The 17,719-nt window shown below is 39.7% G+C and overlaps 1 protein-coding gene across 1 annotated transcript in view; it reads left to right on the forward strand.

Annotated features, from left to right (window-relative positions):
- The window catches only part of LOC112105978 (WW domain-containing oxidoreductase), a 666,029-nt gene that overhangs the window by 158,100 nt on the left and 490,210 nt on the right, over positions 1 to 17,719 (forward strand). Inside the window, exon 6 of the mRNA XM_026663639.1 lies at positions 8,976 to 9,064. Within this exon, the coding sequence (XP_026519424.1) occupies positions 8,976 to 9,064 (89 nt within the window). The remainder of the gene's footprint in view (positions 1 to 8,975; positions 9,065 to 17,719) is intronic.

The raw sequence follows: 17,719 nt of genomic DNA on the forward strand, positions 1-17,719 counted from the left end.
GGGCGGGGTTGGGGCGGGGAAGGGGTGGAGTGGGGCGGGGCTGGGGGTGGGAAATGGTTGGAGCCAGGGCCCCGTGGAGGGTCCTCTTTTTTTATTTGTTAAATATGGTAACCCTAGGCTGTGCTCACCATCCCTATGGCCCGCCTGTCCTGACTCTGCCCACCAGCCCCGCAGCTAGCAGCCCTGCCCAGCCTGCATGGCGGAGCCCGGCTGTTGAGCGGCGAGCCCCCAACAGGTGAGCTGGGAGCCTCTGGTGAGCCACTCACACAGCAAGGCCTGGATGCTAGACCTCCCTGGACGAGGGGCTAAACTCGGCCACGTGGATGGGTTAGATGGGTCTGTAATGGGCACCTTTCCAGTGTGGGCCTGGAACCATTGGTGCCATTGTAAACCCGGTACTTCTGAGAACTAAGGTGTCCTTTATTCTCTGGGTTCTGTCAATCATCTCATACCTTCATTACATCCCTGAGAAGGGGTAGGTGAAAGATACCAGCTAAAAATCCAGACTACATGAGAAGGTAGAGATTCAAGGATGACCAGTAGTTCTAAAAGAGTGCTATGCTAATCATAGCCCTCAGGTCTGTATGCCCTATATAGCACTAACCTTAGCTTTATCAAGAGTGGATAACCTGGCAATCAGTTTCCATTTCAGAGGCTCTCCCTTTGGGAGGAAAATTAGGGTTTAATCACCTCAGACAGAAAGGTCCCCAGCTGTGCGTACAAGTGTGTATGTTTGCACCAATATCAAGTTTCAGGAAAGCTCTCTTCAAGCATGAAATCACATTTGACAGGACCAGGGAAAACGAATGCAGGATGTGCTGACTCTCCTGCCCAAAATAAATACATAAATTAAAGTAACAATAAAATACCATCATCCCCAGTATTTTAACATTTCCTAATATTTTACGCTTAGAGGAATAGGATTTTACTTCCTGTACTGTGAATCCCTTGAGTTTTGGGATTCAGCATTGGAAAAAGTCTCATGTATTTTGATATAAAAATCATTCATAATGATATTATGGTATGGCTCTTAAAAGTCACCTGAAAAGGGGGTTAGAGGGATATAGAGCAGTGTGCTTTTCTTATGATCTATAAAGAAGCTTGAACTCTCTTTATATTTTAAACAAAAAATTTCCTTGTTCATTACTTGGAAATATCTAGAATGCCAAGCCTGGCATTTCATGGTTTTGCTGGAAACCTGGTTGGAGGTCTTAGATGTGGGTTATGGGCTTTCTAAGACTTCATTCGAAGGGGCATTAATATTGAATCATTAACAAAGATAGTTTCTCTCTTAACCATTTAATTACGGATTTGGCATAAATAGATTTTGAGAAAAACAAAGAAGAAAAAATTAAACAGTCTGAATTGAAATCACTGCCACGCCTAGTTGCATGGTATATCTGATGTCATAATTCTATCAGTTCTCCATTCATCCATCAACTCTTTCAGGAAATAACAGGGAAGACTAGAATTTCTAATGTTAAAAATAAAAGGGGAGGGAGGACAGACCATTCCCCTTTTACAAAACAACCGAAATCCCTTTCAAGGCCTTCATATATCAGAAATAATCAGAAAAGGGAGAAAACAAGTAAATGTAATTGATGTTCCCTTGCAGGTGTTAAGGAGTTAACAAAATAATTAACCAAAATGTTTATGAAATTATTTTACATAATGTGAACTATTTTCATGTACAAAGTTAAAGTGCAAATAGGAAATGTATTTTATAGAAATTGCTGAGGCAGAAAGGAAAAATGACTATAAAATTATTCCATTCACAATGGCTTCTAATGGACATCAATATGTTATCTAAAATGTAGTGCAAGGACCTATTCTTTAAACATCCGGTATATTTCTTAGGTTATGCTTAAGGCAGTGTGATTCATTTGTCCCATTCAGCTACATGAGAGGTAACTTCATAGCACTCAAAGTACATGCATGACAATATAAAGCTAGCATTACATAAATATACTTTTGCACCAAGTGCCATATGCTGTGTACATTAGGGCAACAATATTTACAGTCTTAAACCAGAAAGAAAGCCTCTTACTTGTTTTATTCCTCCATCAGTAGTAGCTATTGTTGGACACTGTTGACTGTCACAACTCGTGTCAAATTGTCAGACATGTTTATAGCTTTGTCTGCTTTGTCAAGATGGAAATTTGAATTTATTTAGTCTTTCCTTGTCACATAGAGGTTATATTTGGGGTCTTATAGATTTATCTACTATAAATACTTGATGATAATTTTACAGACCTTTCTTCGGTTTTCTCTTACAAGTCTTTTATTCTTAAACATTGTCTATTTCTCAGTCCATCTGCATAGCATGTGATGGGTTTTTGTTTGTTCGCACAGATATATGGGTTGGCCGCTCAGAACTACCTATATCCTGAGGCGGGAGAGGGGTTGCCATCTGGATTTGCCTTTATCAATCTGAAATACATTCTATTTTTCTTTTGTCATCTCCTCAAAAAGTCTGATATTTTTAGTGATGTCCTGCTCACTAAGTTTCCTTGAAAATATGGCTTTTAAATGTATAAAGTATATAGACAGTACCCACTGAGAATATAATTATATAGTAAACCAGCTGATGACCACTATGTTGCCTTTTAAATATATCTTCAATTTTTCCAGTACTTACATGAGATATAGGGGCTATAGCATGTTTATTAAGAGGCTTCAACTCTGTATAAAACTAGAGCAGTCAGAAGTAATGGTGTCTGCTGAAGGATTCTTTATCATATGAATTTACCTTTAGTCATCCATTATTTATTTCAGCTATTTGATATGCCATTATAATAAATATTATGACAGAGAAAGCTTTTATGCTTCAACTTATTGTACTGCTCTTCACTTCCCTGCAATCCTTCAGGAAAATGTAACCATGCTTTACCTATATTTAACGTAAATCATCACTTACATTAGAATGAAAAATTCACTATGAAAAAAGGCTCCTTCAATACCAAGACATAAATGCACAATCATGTTTACTGCTAAACTACTGTATCAGGTAGTGTTCATTTTTAAACAGTTTTTAAGCTGTAACCCGAATACACTGCATGTAGTGAAATTGCTAGCTTTCTGAGTGTCTTCACTCTTTTTAGTTTCCGGCCTGATAAGCATTTTTCTGTCTCGAATGCAAAATATTTCCAATTACATTCTGAGCATTTTTAATAGTTCTACTCTTCATGGCAAGTAGCTTACATACAAAACTAAATAAACTGTTATCCAGTGCAATTTCTCTTCAAATCAGCCAAACTTAAAAATATTTAAAAACCTATGCATAAAACCATCTAGCATAAGGTGAGCATCTTTTTTCCTTACTATTGGGATAGAAGAAGGGAAAGCATTTCTATGCATATTTTCAAAATGTTTTTGCATTGTGTATTTTAGAGAAACTATTTGGCTAAGAAAATTTTAATGGGCCATTGAGCCTTTCCTCTCTTGGCTGTTGACTTAAATATGGTCCAAGATATTACTGGCAAAAAGTTGCTAGCATCAGTTATCTGTTTGGTGGCCTAACTGAAATATAAACTAGCTGTCTCAATGCACTGCCTAATGGTCAAAAATCGTCACCTCCAAATCTCACAGTTGACACTAATTCACATCCTTTTAATCAGAGTTGGCAGAGAGACAGTAGAAACACCTCTGCTGTGTTTTTATGGTGAACGGGTTGTCAGTCATCATGACCGTTCAGTCTATGGCCTGTTTAGTGAGATGGATGCAAAAGGTCTGATTTGTGAAAGGTTTTTGTTTTGTTTTTTGTGCTGTGATCAGTGGACATCTATCCACCAGAAACTATATTTAGGGCACCAGATCAGTTGGTACAGTCCATTGAACAGCTACCAGAGGGTAATGAACTTGTGATTTACAGGTGAAAAGCTCTATAAACTATTCCAAATCCAATCTGCTATCCAGTCCCTCTTTAATATTTAATTTAAAATTAAGTAGTGGAGGGAACATTAATGTCATATTTTTATTGACAAATTAAATAAAAATGTTTTCTGCAGCTTTCTTCTCTGCTTTAGTGAATTAATGTTATGATGTCAGCGTGAAGCTCCAGTGTCTCTTGCAATTGTGAAAGTGACAAGTCCCATTTAAGATTTTTACAACATAAAATGAGGAATAATTCAGTACTAAAATATGTAAAGTGGAATGGTGAGAGACATCAGCATAATAAAATTATGAACATTAGGTCAGAATTTGCACGATGCCATTAACAATCAGTTCTGATGGTATGTTACATTTATAGTAATGATACCTTTTAGCAAAAATGTTTTATTTTAGTGCCTGTATAAATACCGCTACACTTGCATGCTACATGTGCATATAGAGAGATAGCAGGAAAACATGATGACACAGGTAATGCTGAGCTACTGTATAACAAGCCTACACACATCAATGGTTGTTGCTGATATTATTACATTATTAGGACCTGGTAATGTAAGTGTGAGTCTTATTTACAGTTTTTCAATGTTATATTGTATATGATTAAGAAAAAATGAGTTTAAGGCTTGCAATACAGCACTTGCCTAGTGCTTCACACCTTGAAGCTACTATACAAACTGTAAGCAATGTTCACAGTACCTCTGGGAGGTAGGTAAGTGGTAATATCTAAATTTTACAGGGGAGAAGCTGAGATAGAAAAGTGAAGCAGCTTGCCCAAGTCCACAAAAATGGTACAAGATTCATTGCTTTATCAATCACTGCTTGAAGAAAACCCACACAGTTCCAAGTCATGTGATAATCAGTTGTTTGCCTGTGTGTTTATATCCAAGTGTACTTTTCTGATCTTGTGTGGGTGCATTGGTGGTTGTTTGTTTCCATTTCTCCTGGTACATAACATTGGACATATTTTGAGATCAATAAAAACAATGTTTTTGTAAATGAACAAAGGCACTTTATGCAGGATAATTGAATGCAAACAAAGTGAGGAAAAAAATGAAAGGAGGGTGTTGAAAGAAGGCTGACCTCTGGTATCACAATCACACCAAGTAACCTATTTCATAGGGCAGCAGTGGTGAGGAGAAGCCAGAAGAAATTGGCAAAGGAAAGGGAGGATGTCAGAGGAATATTATTCTAATCACAGTTTGGTTTGATTATACAGTACATTGATGAGAGCTGAGATTTTAATGTGAACACTATTGAGTAAGTGACTCTCAGGAATGTAATACTAAATTGTTTGGGCTTAGTCCATTATCGGTTCCTTTGGTAATCCAGGAAGAAGTATTTTCCCCCTTAAACTAAAACCTACAGACAAGGAAGGGTCTATTGTGCTTTTTTAAAAATGCCTCTCTTATCCTAAATGGGATGCTGCTGTAGTTTACCCTCTCCTGGGGTGTATTTAATTTGATGCCCAGTGTCTTATGATCCTCTGTGCCAACTGCAGAATTACAGCAGGAATAGCAGTAGCCATCTTGGGAAAATGTAAGTGAATTTCTTTGTTTTGTGTCATTTTCACCTTTCACATGCACTTGAACATGTTTTTTTTCCATGGAGGACATTTTGGGTTGGGGTTAGGGTTACTCAAGAAATGTTTTCATTGATTTTCTCTCTAACTTCATGTCTGACAAACTTAAAAAAGCAGCAAAAGAAAAGATAAGTTTAACTTTTTGCAATACAGGGCTGTTGATTATACTGACAGAGATGGTGGTCTCAGTTCATTGGATGAACTGACAAAGTTCAAGAAATCCATACTTGTAGCTTGCATTTGCTATCTAAATATAACAATTAGCCATTTATGTTTTTTAATATTTTATTCATGCTTTTAAAACTGCCCATTTTACACCTATAGTAAATCCATCCACAAATCTGGCCTAATTACTCCAGTGAATTTCTACTTGTGAAAGTAGAAAGGTACCACATGTTTTTCCTTTGGACTCGCAATATTGGAGGCACTTCCTCTTCATTCTTGTAGTCAGTGGCAGAAACTCGAAACTTGACACCAAGAGCGAAAGCATTACCTGAGTAATAGTGTGTGGACTTGAATCACTGTCCCCCAGAGCATAGTAACTAACAGCTTGTGGTTTAGTCTGTTGAACTACTTGATGTTTTTGACCCCTTATTGTCCTTGTGTTTGTAGCATTCTTGTTCTTTTCCCCTTGGAAAAGACTGCAGAATGTTTTAGCTATATAATAATAACAATTTAAAAAAAAAAACACTATTAAGTAAACAGTTTAACACTGCAAAGCTGAAGAGGAGCTGCAGTTGAGGAATACTGCACCGGGCAAGCCAGGATTGCCTTGCTGGCCTCTCTGAACTTTGAACAAAAGAAAGTATTTTCCTGTGGGGCAAAATTAGTGATGTGCATCTTGGGGTGGGGGGGACGGGAGCGTGGCAAGACTGTTTTGGAGAAAGTTTTTTTTTTTTTAGCCCTTTCAAAGCACTATGACTTCATGTTTCCTGATGGGAATTGAATCTGCTGAAATTTTAGTTGTATTTATTTCACTGTCAATTTAAGATCAGCTGGAGTAGAAAGAAAGGTGTATGAGTGACATTTCAGTTAATCCCCACCTGCAATATAATTGCAATGGGCACGCTGGACGTCAACAAAGTAGAAGAAAGAGGAAAAGAGAGAAGCATCATTGAGGTGGGATTCTGAAGACGTTGGAGGCAGCCAAATCTGCTTCTCCCAGCGCTGACAGGTCCCTCCACGCCACCTATGCTTTGTTTCTCCAAATATGCCCACTTTATTATTTCTTGACCGCAGTAAAGCCCGTCGCTCAGCAGGGCCACTTGCAGGGTTTACACTATCTTAAAATCCAACCTCTAATACTTCAGTTTACTACACTGTATTGCCATGTTTGAGGCTTCTTCTTCCGTCCACGCCTCCTCCCCCCACCGCTTTCTTCAACTCATGCTAATGTCCAACCTGCAGATTACAATTGTACTGATTTGTAGGAGACTGGTTCGGGATTAAATGAAATGTCACACAAATTTCTTTCTTACTGATCCAGCCAACCAAATGAGGGTGGTGGTGGTCGGGGGGGGGGGAGACATGGAAAAGTGTCACAGTTCTTTGAAAGCGTGTTCAAGCCTGGTTAGATAATCATTTGGGGGGTGGAATCAGGAGCTGAGAGACAGCTGTGATCACTAGAAGTGAGAAGGGCACAGATGGCCTATTATTCCAGACTCTAAGATAGGGCTTGGGGATCAGACTAAAGGCACAACAGTTTCTTTCCAGGGGATGGAACATTGCTGCATTTTGCGGGTACAATGCACCCTCACCTGATGAACAGGACTTTTTTCATAGGACAGGACTGTGGCTGGAAGGACTTGCAATCAACTTGTGTCTGGGCAATGGGGTGCCCATAAGCCTTCAAGGTTTACAGTGAAAATAGACTACAAAGACTCTAGACCACTGAGTAGCTGTTCTAGCTCATTTGTTCTGAGGTTTGGAGTCAAAACAGTTCAACAGAACTGTAGACAAAGGCCTTTAAACTGAACATAGTGTTGAGAACCTTATTGAGAGCCATTCAGTGGGTAAGGCTGGCAAGTTCAGGCTAGCCTTTTGTGTTGTTGCCACTGCCTCCACTGTTTGAAAAGTTGACTTTAGGAGTATGAATAAGGCTATATTTTAGTCATGGATATTTTTAGTAAAAGTTATGGACAGGTCAAGGGCAGTAAACAAAAATTCAGGGCCCTTGACCTGTCCATGAATTTTACTAAAAATATGAGTGATTAAAACTTGGGTGGTGGCTGCCCAGGGGCCCGACAGGTTCTGGGTGAGGGTGGCCCAGCTGCTTGGGGAGCGGGGCAGCAGTGCGCGACCCGGGACCGGTGCTGTGGGGGGGTGGGGGGGCAGGTTGGCGGGGATGACAGGCTGTGTGCTGCCTCCCTCCCCCTCCCCCCCGAGCAGCAGCTGAGTTTGGGTGTGGGAGGGGGCAGGAGGTTGGGGCATGGGATTGGGTGAGGCAGGCTCTGGGTGGGGTGTACCTTGAGGAGCTCCCTGGAAGCGGCGACATTCCCCTTGGTTAGCTGCTAGGCGGAAGCGTGGCCAGGCAGCTCTGCGCACTGCCTCCGCCTGCAGGCACCACCGCCGCAGCTCCCATTGGCCGCAGTTCCCAGCCAATAGGAGCTGTGAAGCCAGCACTCTGGGTGGAGGCAGCACGCAGAGCTGCCTGGCCATGCCGCTGCCTAGCAGCTGACCGAAGGGGATGTCACCGCAGGTAAGTGCCGCCCAGAGCCCGCCTCATCCCGCCCCGTGGCCCAACTCCCTGCCCCCTCCAACACCCAAACTCGGCTGTTTGGGGGGAAGGTGCGGTAGCCTGAGACTGCCCCAGGAATGGCCGGTGTGCCTGCCGCAGGGGCTGCCTGAGCTGCCCCTGAGCTGGGCACACTGGCGGCTGCAGACGTCACAGAGGTCACAGAAGGTCACGTAATCCGTGACTTCCGTAACAAACTCACAGCCTTAAGTATGAGCAGTTTCCTTTAAAGATGCAGTGACCTATTAACCTTGTATAAAATTCTGTCCTTGCTCCTTTCTGCTGTGGATGTTATAGACTGCAAGGTTGAATTAAAGTATGAATGTTTTAAAGTATTTTGTGTGATATGTAATGTGTGTTTTTCCTATAATGGTATATTAAATGTATGCATCTCTTTTTAAACAACAATTATTTGTTTACTTTTTATTTTTATTTCATGATTTGCATCTTCACAAATTTCAGCTACATGGGAGAAAGAAGAGATCATGTTAACCTTAAAACTGTCTGCTGTCAGTTTATTGGGCTATATAAAGTTGTATACCATACAGTGTATGCGTTTAGCAGAACCGCAAACTTAGAATACTGCACTTGGCATTGAATGCTACACTCATCCATTCATTTTCATGATTTATATTCACTGTGGGCTTCTAATGTTAAACAAGGGAATTCAGACATGTTCCATAACACATTTACTGTAACATGATACCGTGAACTAAACTTGCTGTTGTTTATCTTTTTTCTTTTCTTTTTTTTTTAAATTTTCTCTCGTTGCAGCATAAAGCCAAGGTAGAAGCTATGACCTTAGACCTCGCTTCTCTTCACAGTGTGCAGCACTTTGCTGAAGCATTCAAATCCAAGAATGTGTAAGTAGTCAGACAGAGGATTGTATATCATAACTTCTTGTTATTTTAATGTCTTTATCAGCTGAGCACAATTGGTAGAATTCATCACAGTTGGATTGACTTAGAAACTACAATAGGTGAATTCAGCTTTTTCACAGGAACTGAATGGTCTTTTTCCAATGTGCATATTTTTACATGAGTTAAAGAGTATTTATTTTTGCACAGAGTGAAAATTAATTACAGATCTCTGACAATTCAGTGTATAATTCCAACGTTAATGGGGCATTGATACCTCTGTGACTGTTGAATACGGCCAAATCTAAAATATATCCAAAACAGCTTAGGCAACTTTTGTCAGGTTTCCAGTGGTTTGGAAGACAGCCTGAGGTCAGGGATGAGCACTCTCTCAGCTCTCTCTCTGTTTCTTTTTTTAAAGTGTTCAAAAAAAATAGTCCTACAGGCAAGGGGGCTTTATTTTCCAGACCTATCTGTGAAGTGGTTGGCTTTAAAAATTGAAATTAAGTAAGATGACAAGTTCACTTAACAATTGGACAACTTATATTGAAATAATCAGGCAAGATTCCAAATGGTTTGATTTAGATTGAACAGATCAATTAATCACAAACTTTAAGGTATGATTTGAAATCATTAAGTACCAGCTGTTGAGGATAAATTCCACCCATTGTGCTTTAACCCACATTTTGGCCCACTCTAATTGTTATGACTATTCAAACCTAGTAGTGATTTTTGTCCCCTTCAAATATTTCTGTAACATAAACCTCCTACTATACTTCCCAAGAGACTACACACTTTTAGACAGCTTTGGAGGGAAAAATATTGTAGTGGCAAAAATATCGTGTAGAAAGAACGGGGTTGTTGTTTTTTTGCTTTTGAGATACTGCCAAAGCTAAATCTCACATGGATAGACAGATGACATTTGAGTACTTACAGGTCTTTCAGATTCAGAGAACTGTCAAAACTGAATTTCAGTACCAGTTACTTTACTGCCAAAAATCCTGTGTAACTGTTCTTATCATATCACATCTTCCTACATTAAAACTTTCTTGTGTGTAAAACATAATGATGAACGGTAGAAACATTGCCATATTTTAGTACTGACCACTCTCATACTGTTAGAAGAGAGAAGCATTCTGATTTTACTGCTTCTAGGTTCTTAACATGTTATATGCTTTACCAAAGAAAAAAGTATAGAAGGCCAGTTAAGGATCATAACTTTTTTTCCTTTGCAATTCTTAACTTGATTTGAATGCTGCAGTTCCATGTCATTGTCACCCAGTCTGAACCATTGAGTATACATATATCTTTAAACCAGAAAGGGGAAGCATGCTCAATTCAAATTTTCCTGGAGGACTTAAAATCTGCAAAAGTCTCACCCATTGCCATCTAAAGCACGAGACAATGTAGAATCAATTTCTGAATGCAAATCATGTCCATTTTGTTTTTGTGCAGTATATTAGAGGTAGCAGCTCATCTCCTTTGGCGTTATTTTGTCTTTCTGTTATGAAAAGATTTCTTATTTTTTTACTCCTTTTTCATTGCAGTTTGGAAAGTGTCACTAGTACTGTCTTAGTGGTAGTATACTATAGGTCAATGTTTTTAGCCACAGCTTTGCGTTACATCCTGAACCCTTGCTCGCTCTGTGTGTGTGTGTGTGTGTGTGTGAGAGAGAGAGAGAGAGAGAGAGAGATCTCAAGTATTACAGAAAAGCTTAAAGTTTGTGTCTGTCATAAGGCTTGTGGGGGTTTCACCAAAATGAGTTTTGAACAATATTTTTGTTTAAATTGTGATGGTGGATGGAAGCCAGATGCCGCACACAGCTGGGAGCATTAGATCTTTTATCTGATACAGAGGAGCAGGTACCTCCTTACAATCATCTGCACTGGTAGGGGAATGAGCTAGAAGGCCTACTATATCTTTCTATTTCTGATTTCTGTGATTTAAACTGAATCTGGGTATGCTCAGAAAAGTGATTATGTAGCAGTAGTGTCTTGTTACTATGTTGCCTGCTGTGTGTGTCTTGCAAAACATATCTGTGCACTAATAACTGTTTTTATCTGTAGTTTATTATTATTACAGTAGTGTCCAGGGCCCAACTGGATCAGTCCCCTTGTACTTGGTGCTGTACAAACAAAGAGAATTCAGGATCTTACAATCGTATGGATAGATTGTGGTGCATTCTTCTCACTTTCTCAGGAGAGTAAGGGGCATCCAGAGCACAGCGAGCAGCTTCTCTAGCGCTCCTGTACCCCCTCCCCCTACGTGTAGGTGGGAAGGGGTGGAGCCTTGGCTGCTAGCAGTGTGCCAGCCAGAATAGCTGTGCTTGTGCGTCAGGAGATATATGCTGTGCCAAATTGACAGCTTTTTACAATCACCAAATGCCTGTTTCTCGGACCCCTGGCACCGTACCAATAAAATAGCAGCACAAGAGAAACATGAAAGTGTCTTCTGCTTCCTACATCAACGACAAAATTATCAGCTGAGTTCTGATTCCTGGGTCTAAGTGGTGGTGATATGTGGAGCAAAAAGAGCACAGATTTTCAGATATCAAGTAGTGCTGCAGTGCTAGTAATTAAGGAGAAAGGGTAAACAAACCTAATTTGATATGTAAGCAATTCTGGGATACAAATGGCAATCCCAAGATGCAATTTTTACAATCCCTTTTCTGATAATAACCCTGTGAGTGGAAAAACAATCTTTCTCTCATCTCCCTTGCCTGTCGTCACCAGGCTACGGAGCAATAAGGAACTATTTGATCCTTTAAAAATGTAATTTTTATTGCAATGCATTTTGCTAAAGAAGCCACTGGTGTTATGCTCTGTTTAACCTCTTAGACTTCTGGAGCTGAAGACGGGTCTCTCAAGCTCTCTCAATAATCTCCTCCGTCCATTATTGCCTCAGTGGGAAGCACCTGGGCTCTTCATCAGCTAACATCTTCAGGGGCTGCTCCCCTGTTGACTGGAACTGAATAAAACAGAATGTGGGCTTGGATGCTCAAGCCCTCTGACCTCCCAGGTGCTGATTCTGACTCTAGGAAATGACATCAGATAAAAGGCTGGAGGGAAGGATATCAGGAGATGCACTGAGTATGCTCAAGGTCCCCCCATTATTCTGGATGAGGTGCAGGTTTTCCCTTGTCTAACAGTAAACCAGGGAAGAACCTTAAAGGGGTCACGTGATCCAAAGCCCTTTCCCTGGGTAGGAGATCTAAAACTGATCCATTCCAGTATAAAGGCTTTTCTGAACTAGAAATACCCAAAGCATCAAAGCATGAAGCATCCTTGCAGGGGGTTTCAGAAGGCAATCAGACAATTTCTAGTTAGCAAATCCTGGTCATTGATCAAGCATCTTTAAAAAAAAAAAAAAAAAAAAGAGGGAGGGAGGAAGATATTTGTCTCCTTTAGAATATGAGAGTGAGTATTTCTGATAGCAACTTGAAGAATGAAAACAATTTCATTGTCACAGGGTGACTGGTGCCTTTAAGGGGGAGCCAGGTTCAGGGCACCTGTGACTCGTCAGCTGACTTCCAACTGGGCTTTAGAAAAACACGTGGACCGCATAAAGGAGAGCTACCTGAGAGCAGACTGGAAGAGTCAGGGAGAGGCAGATACCCCTCAGCTGATGGGGTAAATCCTTGGTGGCGTGTATGGGGTTAATGCAATCCTTCCTCCTGCTGAGGGTAGAGGGACCACCAGGTGCCAGTAGTGGGAGAGAAGGGGAGCCGTCTGCCACTGTCACTCCAAATGGGGAATTTACCCATGGAGAAGAGGAAGGGTCCTGGTTGCAGTATGCCTAGGGTCCCAGATTGCCTTACTTTGGCCTGGTCACATGGGTGATGGACAAGCGTCCATAGGTAGAGAGGACTGTAAGAATTAAAGAAATGCTTAGAAAAATGACTCCACCTGAACATGGGTTGTGGCTAAATATTCCACAGAAGCAAATTCTTCACAAAAAAACAGCTCAGGATCATTATACTGTTGTTGGTTCATTTCAGAGTCCAGTCTCAGTCACACCTTGGTCGCATCTCTGAATTTTAGCATGGATTGTGGCATGTGCTTTTGTAATCCTGATTTGCTGACCCACCCATCCTCTCCACCACCGTGGCTGCACTTTAACCTTTCCCATTGAAATGATTCTCTAAATAAAAGTGTTAGCAGTTGGATGAGGGCAGAAGAACGGGGGGAGGGATAGCTCAGTGGTTTGAGCATTGGCCTGCTAAACCCAGGGTTGTGAGTTCAATCTTTGAGGGGGCCACTTAGGGATCTGGGGCAAAATCAGTACTTGGTCCTGCTAGTGAAGGCAGGAGGCTGGACTCGATGACCTTTCAGGGTCCCTTCCAGTTCTAGGAGATAGGATATCTCCATTAATTAATTAATTAATCAAAAACGTATTTCAATCCCAGCTGTAGTGGACCTTACTACTGAAGTTGTATAAGACACACCCCTTTTATCCATATCCAGCCTTCTCCCTTTCAATAGTTATAAACCCAGATGATTTATTGGATGCCTCTGTTGTGGAAACTTCAAAGAATTTGCCTCTTTATGATTGTCCTAAAAACCATTGAGCTAAAAACCATTGATTTGGCATCAGCTGCTTTTTTGTCCAGTTGAAAGGGCCAGACCATCCAGTTTTCTGTATCAGGAGGTGATTAGGCTTTAGAACTGCAAAATAGTGACCAAGTCTTCTCTTAAATGCTTTATCCAGCACACACGATATGAGGGATTGGGGTCTGCCTTATCACCCTTTATAAACACATTTGCTGCCCTGATGTACAGGCATGCATCATAGCATTTGCATCTAGTTCATTTGTAACTGTGTTTGATGGTTCTGGGCCCATGATATTTGATGCTTGCCAAAGAGTGTGGTTTGCAGATGTGATACATTTGGAAAACTCCATTTCTTAGTAACTAACTTTGTTTAATCACCATGTACTTCACTAAAACCATCTTACTGTTATTGACAGAGAGATCTAATACTCCAGTTCTAAAATCTGCAAAATATCTACCTTGTCTTCATTGTTCCATAGTACCTGCATTCCCATTATATAAGACCATTGCACAACTGGATGCAGTTAGAGGTCTCTCTCTGCTCACGAGTGGACAATCGCAGTATTGCAGTTGAAATTTGAGGTGCATCTCCTACCATGCCTTCTGGCTCAAACTTGATCCAGACAGTGGAAAAATCAAACCAATTTTAGTTAACATTAGGAAGAAAATAATAAAATTATGTTGCTGAAAGATCTGATTAATTTTGGGAAATCACATTTTTTAGAAGGTATTTCAATTTTATATACATTCATCACCATTTTAAAAAGGCAGCACTTGCCAGCCATTACCATTTAGTAGTATCGAAGCTGAAAGTAACACTTTACACTTACACAGCACTTTTCATGCATAGATTCTCCCTGCAGTTATTTTCCTATTTTTAAAATAAGATATGTCTGTGGTAAGATTTGGCAGTTGCTGACTGTTTAATCGTTCCTATTGTAGCAGGACAGCAATTAAAAATTATGTTTCTGCACTTGAAAAGTTTAGTCTCCTTTTTCCTCATCCACACCCAAGTAGAGAGGACCAGACTTTCGGTTGCTCTCCTTACCTGCACCCTAGCACTCTGTTTTTTCAAGTTGCAAGCAGAAGGATGCTGAGATCTTGTGGGTGCAGTTAAGATTTCAGAGTATGCTGAAAATTTGCCACAGAATATTTACTGCTCTTTGAATTTTCCTATACTGAAAATTTGTTAGATTGTGTTCACTCATTTTAATCACAAAGGAATCATAGGCACAATTTAATGGTTTTATACATAATATATATAAAATTAAAGCTCTTTAGTAAATTGTTACATAGTTAACGCCTGACATCTAATCCACCCCAAAAACTATGTGGATATGATTTAAATTAATAATCAGCATTCACATTATGCCAGTATGCTGAAAAGTTCCGTAGAAGATTTTTGTGCCAGATACAATTGTTGTCACTGCATATTGTACTTCAGAATTTGAATATATTTTCTTTATAAATCTGTAAAAATCTGTTAATCCCTTTGGCACATATAGAAATACTTTCCATGAATTAGAACTAGTAACAGTTGAACTATTCAATTTGTCTTTTGAGCTTAGAATACTTTTGGCATTCTGTCAGTGCCACTCAGACAGAAAGCAATGTTCCAGCCAACATTGTAGATTTAAGAGACATCTAAAAAGGATCCAGGTTGACTTAAATATGCAAACAAATGCATAGCTGAGAAGTTACTATTGCAGACAGCAGCTATCTTACATTTAAATAAGATCAAAGGCTGACTACATTTGAAACGTACATAGTAAAATTAGGGTGAAACTTTTACGTGTGGTGGTATTGAGCTTTACTAAAACCTGGGGATTTGCTGACTGCGTAAATGTTTTCTCTTTTCTGAGCTCTGCTACACTGTTCCTCTGTCTTGGTTGAAAGTGTCAAGCTATGTGGATCCAGCAGCTAATAATCAGTATTTTTGAAATTAAAAACTTAAGCTTGACCCCACCTCAGTGGAAGCAGAGATCACTTGCTCACCAGATCACTTCAATTTCATTTCGTGTATCAGATATAGATATGAGTCTTGTGAACATCTGAGACTGTAGGAGCTGTTTTTACCATTCAAGGTACCCAAGTACTGACTTTGGGCATTTTGGCTCAGTTTGCATCTAACTTCTTGGCTTTGAAAATAAAGAGAATGAAAGAGACCACTTCCTTTTGAACTTGTTTGTGCTTCCTCTTTAGTACAGCCAAGATCAATGCTGCTTTTGGTGCCAGAAGGATATCTGAAACTATCTTTGGTGACATCTCTGGCCAAAGCTTCAGCATAAGGGGTAATACTGACAGACTTCAAAGTAAGTGCCCCCACCTTCACCTAGTGCAAGAGTTTTTTAGGTGGTGGTAGTGCTTAGAGGGTCAGAGAGTAGAGCAAAGCATCAGAGGCCCTCCGAGGAAGTCCTGCATGCAGCTTTACTACAGAACTGGGCCCTAATTTATTGTATAAATTTGAACTAAAAAAAAATCCATCAATCTGTGATATTGTTAGCGATCTATGTTTATGAAATACAAGTGTACAGATTAAATAATAAAATTCCTGTTAAATTCTCTAATGAAAGGTGAAACACAAATGCTTAGTAGAAACCCAACCCCATAAAGAAACAGCAAGCAATAATAACCCCTCAGTTCTCCTTGATCGTTAAGTCAAAAGCCTGGGTAAATAGATGGGTCTTCCAGCATGCTTAAAAGCTCAAGCTTTGTTGGAGAAGTGAGGAGGGAAAGTTCCATAGTTGCCTCCAGATCCCACATGTCTACATCTGTGGGCTGTTAAGCTGAGCATTTTGCATGACAGCACCTCTTGGGGAGGAACACAGCTATAGACTATTTAGCTATAGCCCCAAGTAGAGCATGGTTCACTAATCCAGTTGGAGGTGATAAAGGTCATGGATAACTGATGAGGTCAGCTGGCAAAAGAAAAGGTCACAATCTCCTGTTCTGGCAGGTTGGGTGGGGAAGAGAGAGAGAGAGAGAACCTTTAAACTGAGCAAATTTTAATTTGGGAATTACAGAGATAATAAATATGGCACCTAACAATGGCATGATAAGAGAATCATTTTCTGAGTAGAAATATACTTTAGAGGCAGAAACTATGTTCCTGAATAAAGAATCCAATCTATTTCCACAAGATTTAACGAACCACGAGGGCCAAATTGGGTATATAAGCATGTAAAATATTTATGATTTAATAAGCATGATTAAAAATCTTTTGTTGCAAATGAAGTAGTAAGCATTTTGCAGTTTTATAGTTTAATGGGTAATGAGAGAATAAAAACAGTATGTGTGTATTTAATTGATATTTTAATTTTAACAAAACATGAATATCACAAAGGACAGCAGTAACTATTTAGTATATAGTTTAAATATATTTAGTCTTTTGTGAAAAGCATCAGACAAGAGACCGTCAAAACACACTGAGGCAGAATCATTGGGCAGAAAAGTATGGTTGCTTTACTGGTGATGTGAGAAGGGCCACTCATTTGCCAAATGTCTTAATCCTAGAATCCAAAAGCTTGTGTTTTACTCTGGCAAGGTTGTATTTCTTCATTAGCTGTTCCCAAGGTGCAGGAAATCCCAGAGTATGTCAAAGTACATCCATTTTTATCATAATATGAAATTTTTCAGATCTGAATGGCAGCATGCAGCTGCTGGGGGTTTTCTGAACTCTATTACAGTTGCACATATCTCTAGGCAAAACAGAGAAAGGAGTTGTCATTGGCAAGTAAAATGTATGAAATGTTTTATTGTTCAAATGATCAACCATGGTCTTGAAAACATTTTCTAAGGACTTTGCTATTCCCACGATAGGTGTCAAAAAATAAAAAATTACAAAAAAAGGCAAATTACTTTTTTTATAATATACTTTTTCTGCTTTTAAGGGGTGCTTTGTGCGTATGGGTAAAAATCGTACCTCTTGAAATATATGCTGAAACAACAAATCATTCCACAATTATTGTAGAAATTAATACTCATTGTGCACTTCCAGCAGGTTTATGCTTAATAAGTGCTGCCTGTAAATGTTTATAAAAAAAATGAATTACAATCAGGGTTTGGAAAAAAAAAAAAGCTCTTGTACACTTGAAAGTGGAAAACTGTCCCA

This window comes from Terrapene carolina, unplaced genomic scaffold, assembly GCF_002925995.2.
Source record: "Terrapene carolina triunguis isolate 2854851 unplaced genomic scaffold, T_m_triunguis-2.0 Scaffold33891, whole genome shotgun sequence".
In the NCBI taxonomy this organism is placed as follows: Eukaryota; Metazoa; Chordata; order Testudines; family Emydidae; genus Terrapene; species Terrapene triunguis.